Source organism: Athene noctua, chromosome 3 (genome assembly GCF_965140245.1).
Source record: "Athene noctua chromosome 3, bAthNoc1.hap1.1, whole genome shotgun sequence".
NCBI classification, from domain to species: Eukaryota; Metazoa; Chordata; class Aves; order Strigiformes; family Strigidae; genus Athene; species Athene noctua.
In genome coordinates, this window is record NC_134039.1 from 17,011,792 (window position 1) to 17,024,279 (window position 12,488).

General features: G+C 39.7%; 1 protein-coding gene across 2 annotated transcripts in view; it reads right to left on the reverse strand.

The window, feature by feature from the left end:
* Positions 1-2,194: 2,194 nt before the first annotated feature.
* The window catches only part of KDM5A (lysine demethylase 5A), a 57,427-nt gene continuing 47,133 nt past the window's right edge, over positions 2,195-12,488 (reverse strand). For both annotated transcript variants that reach the window (XM_074902118.1, XM_074902117.1), the window contains exons 25-28: positions 10,467-10,626; positions 9,956-10,176; positions 7,379-7,789; positions 2,195-5,222 (exon numbers count right to left, since the gene is read on the reverse strand). In XM_074902118.1, coding sequence (XP_074758219.1) covers positions 5,010-5,222; positions 7,379-7,789; positions 9,956-10,176; positions 10,467-10,626 — 1,005 coding nt within the window. In that variant the 3' untranslated portion in view covers positions 2,195-5,009. The remainder of the gene's footprint in view (positions 5,223-7,378; positions 7,790-9,955; positions 10,177-10,466; positions 10,627-12,488) is intronic.

Genomic DNA, 12,488 nt, shown 5'->3' on the forward strand with positions numbered 1-12,488 from the left:
AGACTTGTATCGAGATGTATGGGACCAACATAACTGCTCACTAGCCCACATGGAGTTTAAGTATAAGCAGCACTTGAAGAAGCTGGGTACTGTCATTTAGTTTTCCACGCATCTTACAAACAGCAATTCAAATGGATTGGTTTTTGCCTTTGAATCTTATATGCCACCATGATGAATGAAGCTTAGGAAACTTTCTGTATGGAAGATCATTTTGATCATTTGATGGACTGTAATGAACTCTTCTGCATGTCCATTCAGTGAAGAGGAGGAAACAAGGACGCGGGGAACTACAGGGCAGCTGGTCTCCCCCTGGTCCCTGGGAAAATTACAAAACAAATACTGCTCAAAGTCACATCCAGGTCAGTGAGGGATAAGGTGACTGATAAGTCACCACTATAATCTTAGCCCAATCTGGTTGCTCTGTAGACAAGGGGAGAGCAGTGGATGTATACCCTGACTTAGACAAGAACCCGCTTATATAGATGGACAGCATACAACAGGGGGGAAAAAAGGGATGTGGAGTGTTGTGCTCAGGCTTGTCAACTACTTGAAATCTAGGAGGTGACCAGCTGCAAGTGGAGTACCTCAGGGACTGGTTCAAGAGACTACTGGTTTATGTCTTACCCACCTGAGTGTTGAGATGGAGCACACTCAAGCTTGCACATGACCCCAAACTGAATGTTGGTGGAGGACAGGAGCAGACAACCCAAAACAGGGGAGGACAGGGTTCCTATTCAGTTGGATCTTGACAGGCTGGAGTAATGTGCTGCTGGAAAGTTTAGGTTCATCAGTCCTGCACCTGAGAAATAATAAACCAAGGGACCTGGGGCTAACAGTGAACACAATGAATAGGAGTCAGCAGTGTGTCCCCTTGCAGCTATAAGCACCAACCATGTACCAGGCTACATAGTAAAAGCATGGCCAGCAGGTTAAAAGGAAGTTATCATATCTTCCCCCTGTATCGAACACTTGTAAACTGCATTTGGAGTAACACATCCAATTTGGGGCTCCTCAGTACAAAACCAGATATTGACAAACAAGCAACAAGTCCAGCTGAGGACCACCAAGATTGTTCAAAGGCTGCAGCTCATGATATGGCTCAGGGGAGGCTGAGCCAGGTTTGTTCAGCTTGGAATTTAAGGCTGCAGGACCTGCAGTCTTCAATTACCTAATGGATGGTTACAGAAAATATGGAGCCAGACTCTTCAAGAGGCAACAGGCAAGCTACAACAAATGAATCTTTGACTGTACAATAGACAAAAGTTTGCACTGAAGGTGCTACAAACCTGGAACAGGAAGCCAGAGAGGTTGTCAAATTCCCATCCCTGGAAATACTCAAAACTTTATTGGACCCAGCTCTGGAAAACTTAACCTACATTCGAAGTCAGCCCTGCTTTGGTCAGGAGGTTGACCTGGATGACCTCCATAAGTCCCCTCAACCTAAATTACTCTGATTCTAAAAACTGAAAAGATCAATGCCAGCTTCACAGTGTGGCTGACAACACACACAGACACACAGACATCTGTTTATCTTATACTGTGTAACTGTATGCCAACCCCCTAAGATAATTCCCATAATATCATCAATTTTACCTTAAGCCCTTGTTATCAAATAGTCCAGGCTGCACAACCATTCAGCTACAGATGATCTGCCAGAAGCATAAATCCTAAAAGTAATGGTACTGAAGTTCAGCAGTAACGTTTATCTCTAGGCAAGTAAAGCTGCCCAATTCCAGGCCCTGGTTCTTACCAAAAAAAAAAAAAAAAAAGCTTGAAACCTCATGGTTCAGATAAGATATACAACTTAAGTCTTGGTCATTTTTAGTTCCTCACAACAGCTCAGGTCATTTCTTTGACATTTTGTGTCAGACACATGAAGAGAAGTAACATGAAGAGTGGCTAGCATCCATGTAGAATATGGCATTAAGACATGTACGTTTCTAGATACACAAGCTAAGATTTTGTGTATACTGAGATTCTGTCCCCAAACCATGAGATTTTTCCTACAGCTGTAGCAGATCTGTAAGAAAATTATTTCCTTAGCTTAACTTTGGTTTTCTTCTTTGCTTTTTTAATAAAAATTCAAACCCCTAAGATCTGAAGTCATACCACAGCTGTAGCCTTAGGTTTTTCAACCACTAACTACATATCTACGGATTTTTCAAAAAGTTAACATTTATTCATAAGTTCATACTACCAGCAATCTGGTCATAGGAATTATGCTCTTAAAAATAAGCTGAAACAATAAGACGTAAAGCTAATAATGATCTTTGCATTATGAACACCTTACCCAAAAGCGGATGAGACATCTATAACTAGAAAAAGTGTGGCAACATCCTTCCAACAATGTAATAAAAGAGCCATGTGATAATATGAAAAATGCCTACTAAAAATGTGACCTTCGGCACATTTGCACTTTCTTTCTGTTGTTCATTCTTTCCATGCCTGTTACAAGCAGAATGATTTACCAATGCATCGTATAGCTGTTTCCTTATCGTTGTAACTAGTGCTACTGTTAGCATTCTCCACCACACCTTCTACTCAAAGAAACAGGAATATTCAATGCAGATTTACTAGAAGATCTCTTTTTCCAGTTGATGGTAATTACATACAACAATGACTTTATCGCGACAGAACGTAGGAATGGTTAAGAGGATATGCTCAGTGGCTAACAGGATATGCTAACCTGTTGTGTCACGGATTCTAGGAGTCAGGAAAGAATACAGAACACTGGGACTCTAAGAAATCTTGTACTAGTCTACTTCTGGAACGATAAAAACATCTGTGACAGATAGTCTATCCACTCCATATAGAGAAACATTTACGTAGTACCATCAGTTAAAGCTTGAAGGAAAGGAACATCTGTTTAAACCAGTTTACCAGAACTAAGCATATACTGAGAAGAAAAAAATGTAACTGGAAGTAAAAAGAGGGTATGTCTAGCTATAGCATAGACTCCTTCATAAATAAGTAAACAAATAATACTCTTAAGTTTGCTAGGGTTCCCGTTCAGCCACATGCTTAAACGCAGCTTGCTTTTACCACTGTATTAAGTCTTTAAGGAGCAGGAATTGGAAGTCTGTGCCCAATTTGCACTCAAAGCTCCAAAGACCCTGTATCTTCTGACCTCCATCTTACTTCTTTTTCTTTTACACATCTTCCTCTTCCCAGGTGGCAGGCACAAATAAAACAAACTGATAAAGTTCGTCTACCTGAGCTGAATTTTTTTTTTTGGATGAACAATTCTGCCAGATAAATAAACTTGCAAATATTAAAGAACAAGAGAAGGGACACAGAACAGTCAAGACAGAACACTTTTGTTTTTGTCAATATTTCTTTAAATCCCAATCCAGCTCCTAGTAAGACTGGACACTACTTACAACACTCCTAGAACTGCAGAAGAATGGAAACACAATAGGGAGCGAGTGGAGAGGGGGACAAGACAGCCCAGTGGCTGGCTTCAGACATTCACATACACAAAGCCAGCATCCACTGGAGTCGTTAAGGCCCAGATGCCCCACTAATAGGAACAAACCCAAACACAAAGGTAGCACATGAAATGTATTTACCTATTTAAACACAGGCAGCTGGTCAAGCTAGAATGGGGAAGGTAACTGCTAATTCCTTGTACTACAAGGAAGGAATGGAGTAAAAAAACCCAAGCCCACGGGCAGGTTTTTGCTTTGTGAACCTCTGTCTGTGCTGCTGGTTAACAGTGGTAAGTATAAAAAAATCAAAGAAAAATAATCTATTTATAGAACAAGTCAGTAGTCTGAGACATTTAGAAAAAAGTAAAAACAAGTCCTTCTTTAAAAATGGATTTACTAAAACAACTGTCACCCAGGATGACCCCAAGCCCTCTGGTCCTCTGGCAAAGCCAGGGGCAACTTCAAACAAGAACTGTTGCTGATTGTACACTGGTACACATCCAGCAAAGCCAGCAGGGAGGGGGATTTGCGTTGCGAACAGTATCTGCAGACTGCTTGCTGGTATCACTTGAGGCCATGCCCGTAGCCTGGTGATACTGGAAATAGTTGTGAGTGAAACTTTTCACAGAAGCACATGTCAGTGTAACCTCTGAGGTAAGTGGGCTGTCTTCTTTCCTTCCCATCCCTGGGTACAGATCACAGAAGCTGGTGCCCTGGGTGCTGTACCTCCTTGCCAGCTCCATCCTGCATGAGACAACTTTAATGTGCAGGAGTGCAGAATTCTAAGCAAAGCCTAGAACAGGAGAGGGCACCCCTGTGGGAAGGGAAGCACTCTGCTCTTCCCAAGCTCTGGTCTAGCTAGACATCTTCATCAATGTTTTTTGGCCTTCCTCAGGACAGGAAGATCAGCTGTTCCCCACTAAGGATAAAAATTTTGCCTAGTGGAGTAGAGTTGGGTTTCTTTTTTGGTAAGCAGAACCTTTGCTGATTTCTGAGATCATGAGCTCCTCTGCCCTTTAGCTACAAAAGAGAAATTAAAAGAAATTAATCCACTTGCTCCCATCCTTATAGTGTAGTGTTAGCTGCCTGGATATGGAGGCAACTTAACTCTCCCCAGACACTGCCCTACTCACTGGGTTGGCATGGGGAGGTAAAAGATAACTTCCAAAGTCACCTCCTTAGGGTAATCTGGTAGGTCTAAAAGCTCCAGCCTATGCCCACCAATTCCAGGCCAGCTCCACTGTCATCATGTACTTCTAACACCCTGAAGTGTCTAATCTATCAGCCTTGGGTTTGCTCAGTCTCTAAGAGCAACAGCCACACTCGAAGATGGAAATACTCAAGTCAAAAAACAGTGGCTGGAGCTCCTAATCAGGCGGTGTCTGCATAGACGAGTCGGTACCACTGTGCCTTGACGTCCCCATTGTATGAAGGAAGCCAGCTGTAAGGAAGGGACCAACTCTGCTGCAGGTCTGTACATCCTTAGAAGTGAAGCTCAGTGGCTACATTAGCTTCAAACCCTCTCTCTCTATAGGGTTTCAGTGGTCCATTTCCCAACAAGTTCCAGGCATCAAGTATTTGCTAACTTGTCTCCTTAAGATCTTCCATTGGTAGTTTGTAGCTCAGTAAGAAAGGAGGAGGCGGTGCATGAGCAGGGCTACTTGGTCCCTGCATTGGCTTCTTTGCACAGTTTATACAGATGTAATCCTCATTTTCAGCCATTTCTGGAGAGACACCAACACAAATTTGATGAAACCACTCATCGCAGCCACCGTCACACTGCACCCAGTCTACCTGCAAGAGATCAGATCAGCAACACATAGCACATTACAAGGCAAGACAAATAGGCATAGTTTCATGAAGAAAATATCTTCTATTAAACCCACCTGATACACCTAAAATACAAAAGCTTTGGGGCACAAATTAATGCCCTACAGAGCTTGTTTAAACAAGCTGCTCCAGTTTAATAAAAAAAAATAACACTTTTCCAACAAACCTTGTCCCTCTTGCATCCTTAGACCACAACAATACAAACACACACTACCACTGAGGAAGATGACATCCATCTCTCCTTAGATGAAAGACAGGTATGCCAGAACATACTTAGAATAGGAGCAGGCTCAGGGACAGTTACTTCAGCATAGATGACAGTCCACAAATAACATCCTAAATTATACACATCCCCTTGGACTGCATTATCAAATAGTAGCTTTTGCCACTTAAAACTTACAGAAAACAAAAGGACTTCATCACTGCTCTTGGCTAAAAAAAAGCCACATGACATCAACAGCTTTAGCTACATATTGGGTATACAGCTGGCCATCAAATGCCAAAAAAATGCACACAAACTGTAACTCCAAAGTGTCAGAACACTTAAGCTAAAATATTTCAAACTTTCTGCTGAACTGTTGTCAGGAAAAGGCAAAACTCAGGAAGGAAAAAAGATTGATTACTAGATTTCTGTAGCTCCCTGAGTAAAAGTACATGTTAATTTGAGTCAGTGGGCAGACACTGAGATTTGCGGGATAGGGAACAGATTCTTAGTTTTAATGGCATGCACTGATACAGCTGTAAAAATTGTTACTGCTGTAGTTCTGCTTTCACCTTACAGGGGAATGTGAAAATGAAAATACATTAGAAAAATAACAGTAGTGATAACCTATCTAAAATGAAGAAACGTTATCAGCTCAATATTTTGCTTTAGTTTATAGGAAAACTTATCTGAAAAATTTTTTTTAAGTGACTAGTAATGGACACTAACAGCTGCAGCTTCAGTCATCACATTGCTGTATCTGCCATTTTTGCCTTGTATGACATTCACCTGTAGAATGTACAAAAATACATCCAACCTTAGGGCAAGACAGTCATTCCATTAAAAGCTTTCATTACACAATGAGGAATTTAACTCAGTTTCATTTAATATTTCCTTTAGTATAACCTTCTTTATAACATGAACTTAAAGGCACTCTCCTCCCTCTGGCAATCTTGATTTCTGTAAATACTGTACTAATACAAGCTAATTATCATCTGTGAAATAAAAAGAACAGTGGTACAAAGACTGTATCATCTTTTGAGCAACTGAGTAATTTCTAATCTCAGTCTAAGTTTAAGACTTAAAAATTGGTCTTTTAACTGGACTTTTTTGGTGTTCAAATGAACACTTTAATGCCATGTTGCAATTCTGCAAAACAAGAAGTTCTTGGTATTTGTAGTTGTTCCTACTCTCTCTTGTACAAGGTAGTGCAGTATAGGGTCTATTCCAGTTATTATTAGGAGTGTTTTTGTCTTCTTTCTAAAAAGAACAAGAAAAAATTTTTTAAAAACCATTTTTTTGATCATCAATTAGCCTGTGTTAAAAGCTGACAATCAGGACAGGTAGTACCACAGAGAGAGGTGGTTCAAGTTTCTTTTGTAATAGTCCAATCAGGTCTAAAATTACTGATTATTTATCTCCAACAAGAAACGTGAAGCACTCCAGTTGGAAATCTCTCGGCCTGCAGCATCACTGTTCACTGACTGTATGTAGAAATACAGAAAATTCAGTGCATTTAGAAACACTGCACATCCCGCTTCTGCTCAGAAACACACTTAAGTCAGAGACATTTCTAGCTGATTTAAAGAATTTATCCTTTGAATCAGCCAATGTGTTGCACATAGCCAGCAAAAAAAATACACAGCTTGAAGAAATTAAACTTCCCAACCAGACAGAGTACTTTTTCCCAGATTCTAATTTTTCTTCATCTTCTCCTGCTGTAAAGTACCTAAGAGAATAAGGAAGTTCTATAGTTTTATCTACTACATCTGTGTACCTATCCAAGTACTACTCCATCCTCTCTCATTCCTAATCATACCGCTTTTGTTGCTCATGCTGTTCAACCTAATTATTAAATTGCACTGGAGTTTTTGACTTTGCATGGAATTGCCCGTGACAGAACGAAGCAAAAACTCACTTTGTCCTTGCAGGGCCTCTGGCAGTTTTGTGCAGCACATACAGCATTCTCATCATCCGACTCTTCTGCTCCTGACCAGTCATACTTGGAAGGAATATCTAGAACCTTCTTCTCTCTTTTTTTCTCTGTGCTCTCCTTTGCTAGTTCCACCTTTGCAACAACTGCCTTCTCTCGCTTCTTCTTCCGCTCCTCTTCCTTAGCCAGTTTCTTTGCCAGCTTGTTCAGCTCCTTTGTCTTATCCATAGTAAGTTTTAGCTTCTTCTTCTTGGGTTTTTCCAGTTTTTTCAGCTCTTTAGATTTTTGCTTCATATCTCCAAAGAACTGCTCTGCTCTCTCCAGCTTTCTTTTCCGCTTTCTCTCAGAAGAGTCTCTCCCTCTCATTTTCAGTGGTTTCTCATCCATGCTGTCATCCTTCACAGAAAGGGTGAAAACAGATTTATTTTTGGGGGGAGAATTGCAAATTTCAACATACTACATCTCAAACCACAGCTTTGCATTCAACTCCACTATTACCCTGACAAGGTATGAAGGAACCTATTCAACAGCATACCATTACAAATTCTAAAATAAAAAGGGGTTCAACTTCATTTTCACCATACTAGAAAAAAAATTGTAAGTGGTATCAATTGTGTCAAAGTACAATGAATCAAAAATGTCCAGAGGAAAAAGTAAATCATCAGCAAGGATAAGAAGGCCAAATATGCAATGATTACAACTCCCTTCTCACATTGCTTTTTAATAAAAGTTGAGAAGATTAATCATTTATTATTTTTGCTTATTTTTCATCCCAGATCAGTCTTGCCTGTAATTATTTTTGAGAGAAAGCAATTGCTATTCTGGAGATTAAGAAAGAGCAATTGGTGAATTCTTAAAATGTATCATCAACTCAAGCAAGAACAGATCCATTATTTGAATAGCTTCCAAACTGGCACACATTGTAAATATCCTGGCATCATTAACAACTCTGATAGCCAATTCAGATCAGAAGTGAGGCTTAAAATTGGAAAACTGTCACTGCAGGTAGTATCCGCAATGACAAGTCCTATTTATATCTGAAAGACTCACATGTATAGCTCCTTTGTACAAACAGGACTCAATTTCTGTTAATACAACTAGATACTTTAACCTTAATCATTATTAATAGATTAAGGACGTACTAGAAGCCAGTAAAGAAAGACTGTTTACTGTACATTACTTAATATAGCTACTTCACCCAAAACCAAATCCTCTGAATATTATTATGCAAAAGTCTAACTGTTTTGCATGTAAATAGACATAAAAAGGTATGCAATTCAAAATGAGTAGTTCTGGTCAAACAAGTATTCATAACGGTTAACCAGAATATGTCATAATACACACCCCCTCTTACCCCCTTCCCTGAAAAGAAAGCTGTGCTTAACTATTAATATTTAGAAATTGCTATTTGCTGGCATTCAAATTGTTCTTTAATCAATTTCACACCAAAACCATTAGATTAAAAAACCATTAAGCTTATGAAGTACTTGGGTCAAAACATGGTAAAGCAGTACTTTGGAGGCAGGATCTGTTTTATACTACTGTCCTAAATGACGGCAGCTTCACAACGCTTTGATTTATCTACTGTTTATGGACGCCACTCAGAAAATGAGACAACTGATTAACATGTTTACCTAACCTCACTGTTCAAAGCATGTAACCTTCCATCTTATATTACTGTACACTGCCAAAAAGTCAAGGAAGAAGCATCTTCAATATACTTCCTGTGCAGATCAGTAACCCAAAAACTGATCATACACTCTGTAACTACACATGGGCAAACTGACCCCTAACTAGCTGACATATGATATAGGGTGGGTTCCAGTACAGCTCTTCAACACAAGAGCCTACCTTCTCTTCCAGTACCCCTCCATCATTCGCATGTACCATTTTCCCACCACACCAATGAGGCTAAATGATTTGGACTAGACCTAAGATTCAGCCTGCCTTATCTGTTGTCAGCTGAGCAGTGATCAGCATACTTTCACAGTATAAGTATTTTTATTTAGATAATTTTTATAAATATAATAAAAAAATTGCTGTCTATGTTATTCTGAGGAAGAAGAGGAATCTTATTATCTGCATTACTAATTAATTTTTATTAAATTGTTCTTTTCCCAGTAACAACAAAAGTTCAGCAACATATAAATATCGTTATATAAGTGTAGGCTTCCCATCTTCCTAAATGCTTCTTGTAATTCTTTTGCAGATCAGTTTCAATTCCATTGCAGATCAGTTTCAATTCCAAGCATAATCAAGAACAGCGTTTCCTTCGTTAACCTTGTATTTTCTAAAATAAGTTCTGCATATGGAACTGCCTGAGCAAACTGTTCTAAATATACTTGTGGAGGACAGTGCTACGGCAGAAGTGATCAAGAACTGAATTTTTGCATCTCTTATTCTGTTATTTTCTGGAATCTACTATTCCCCAGTTGAAATCCAAACATGTCCAAGTAACTAACGACTTAACTACCCAAGATTTTATTTTTTCAAAAAATACCAAAATAATGTGGGTTGGATTTTTTTTTTTCCTATATCAGAATATTTCTTCAAGTTCCATACCTCCATGACATGAAGGAACCTGTCCTCAGAGGGTGGATGAGTAGCCTGTAAAATCCGCCAGATGTGCTGAGTCTCATCCAGCGACACCTCTAGCAGATCTCCTACCATCATTAGATCTTCTAGCTGAGCTTTCGCTCCAGGTGACAGCTCCAATACAGGGGGCTCCAGACTGCGAGGTACCAGTGGACTCTTCCGAGGCTGCTTCCTTGGAGTGCTAGAACCTTTCAGATGGATGGCAGGTCATGCAAGGACAAAAGGAAGAGATCAAAACCAAAAGAAGTCACATAGTTTTTTCAACAATCTAATGAGGGAGACAATCCCAAGCAAAAACACTGATGCAGGTTTACGTACCAGACATCAGGAAACTAGCTGCAATGTAACTCTACCATACCTTCTTACAAACAACATATCCTCTACAACTAGCATAGGTCACAGAGCAGTTTCCCTCCTTACTGACTGCTCATCCCAGCTATCTGTTCAATTTTATCTCAGCATATGCAAAAGTAAATACCTTGAGAGCAGCTTTTAGAAGCAGACGAATATGCATGTTCGGCACAGAATGAGGGAGCAGTCCACATGTGTGTCACCACTTCCTCTGATTTAATGGGGATTTCCTCATCACAGAACAAATTGGGCTCCAAGCTGCTAGAAGATTTTACACTGGCATTGTCCTGAAAAAGACCCACAGAAAACATGCAACATCCGGATCCAGAAAACACCTACTTCAAAGTAAATTCTACTAAGACTGACCAGTCTTCTGTTCCTAGAACCCTACTTTGAAGTACCCCACCTGAGACACCAAGACCACGTGCAAAAGGTACAGAAGTTACATCCCTACTTAAATAGTGGATGAACACAGCGACCGCAAAGACAGGTCAACAGATTTATAGCTAGTACATGAGAAACACTGGACAGTTCTCCTCACTCTGCAGTTCCTGAAGTATGGTCTTCAGAAGACAACATAATGAAAAGAGGCTTACTGTTAGCCTACATAAATTTGTTTGGTTGAAAAATTTGACTGCAAGACCATAAAGACTGGCATCTTTAGTAAAGCAGGAGTATGCTGAGTAAATAATGGTTACTACAGAAAGAAATGATTAAAGATCTTACAGGCAAGGAAACAACAGGGTGTTTGAGCACAGCAAATATCAACAGTGGCAAACAATCAAAGGCTGGCCTGGGATCAGGACTTTTATGGCAGTCTTGAACCATTTTAAGATGGGCCCAAACACTGAAATGAAGAGGATTGTAAGAGGGCTTGAGACTATTGTGAATATTTCCCTGAACAGAATAATGGCATTGGCTTGTGATCAGCGAAATGCACTGTGTAGGATAGCTGTTTAACTTTTTAGAAGCATCACCCTCCAAAATGGGACACCTGCCTTCAGGTGCAGGTGGATCCATTAAGAGAAAAGAGATTAGGAATCTCTTAGCAGTGGGAGCAGCTTTGCTTGATTTTGCATTACATTAGGCAGAGAATCCAGAGAAGGAAGAAGCCCATCTGAGTACGTTCCCCAGTGGCCCCTAGTACTAACTTCTTCCTCTTCTTATTCAGCCCTGCAGATGAAATTAATAAGGATAATCTCCTCAACCGGGTGTCTACTTCCACAGCACTTTCCAGAACTTAGATACCCCATCATATTTGTGATGAAACCGGCCCACAGGTTTAACAAACTTAGCATGCTATGTAAGACTGAAACCTTTCAGGAAACAGTGAAAAACAAGAAGCTGGCTTAAAAGAAGACAAAGGCTGTAGAGCAGTTATTGACAATATTTACCTGAAGATTAGCTGTGTGGGTCCCAAAATGGCCAACTCAGGAAATTGTACCACCCAGACACTGTCATTTCATGACATAAAAAGGGAGTTTAAGAATGGTAATCTCTCTCTGGCTTTCAGTTACACTCTTAAAAGGAAGTGAAGTCCACACTAATGATTTCAGGACAGAATTAGAAGTGGGAAATTCAGATCCAAATTGCCCAGATGAAAAAGTAGAATAAATACATTCAGAAAGAGGAAGATGTTTCTCCCTACATATTAAAGGTTGTATCTCATACAGTATCTGGATATCATATTATACTATAGGAAGTTCAGGGCCAACAGGTGAGTTAATAAAGTTACCACCATTTGGTGGCCACGGGCAACGAAGGTGCAAAGAAATGAGAAAAAGAAAAATTAAGGCAATTACAGATGAAGATATTTTACAGTATATTTGACCAGTGAATCAGTCTACTTATAAATATCAGAACAAGTCTAGATATTGCACTCATAATGAAGTATTTGCTGGCAAGAATAATTTTTTAATTAGAAGAAACACAATACAATCAGACAGGCCTTTTCACATGCATTTTTGTAACCGCTGTTGTAGTTCAGATGTTTAAGAGCATGGAGCTGGAAATACAGTCTCTGGACCCTTAGGGGATCCAAGGATTACTTCTACAACGTCCACAAGAAGTTATTAAAAGCGAGTTCATATATCATAATCTATATACTTTTTTAGAAAAACCATATCACTCCACTGGAAAACGTTTACAG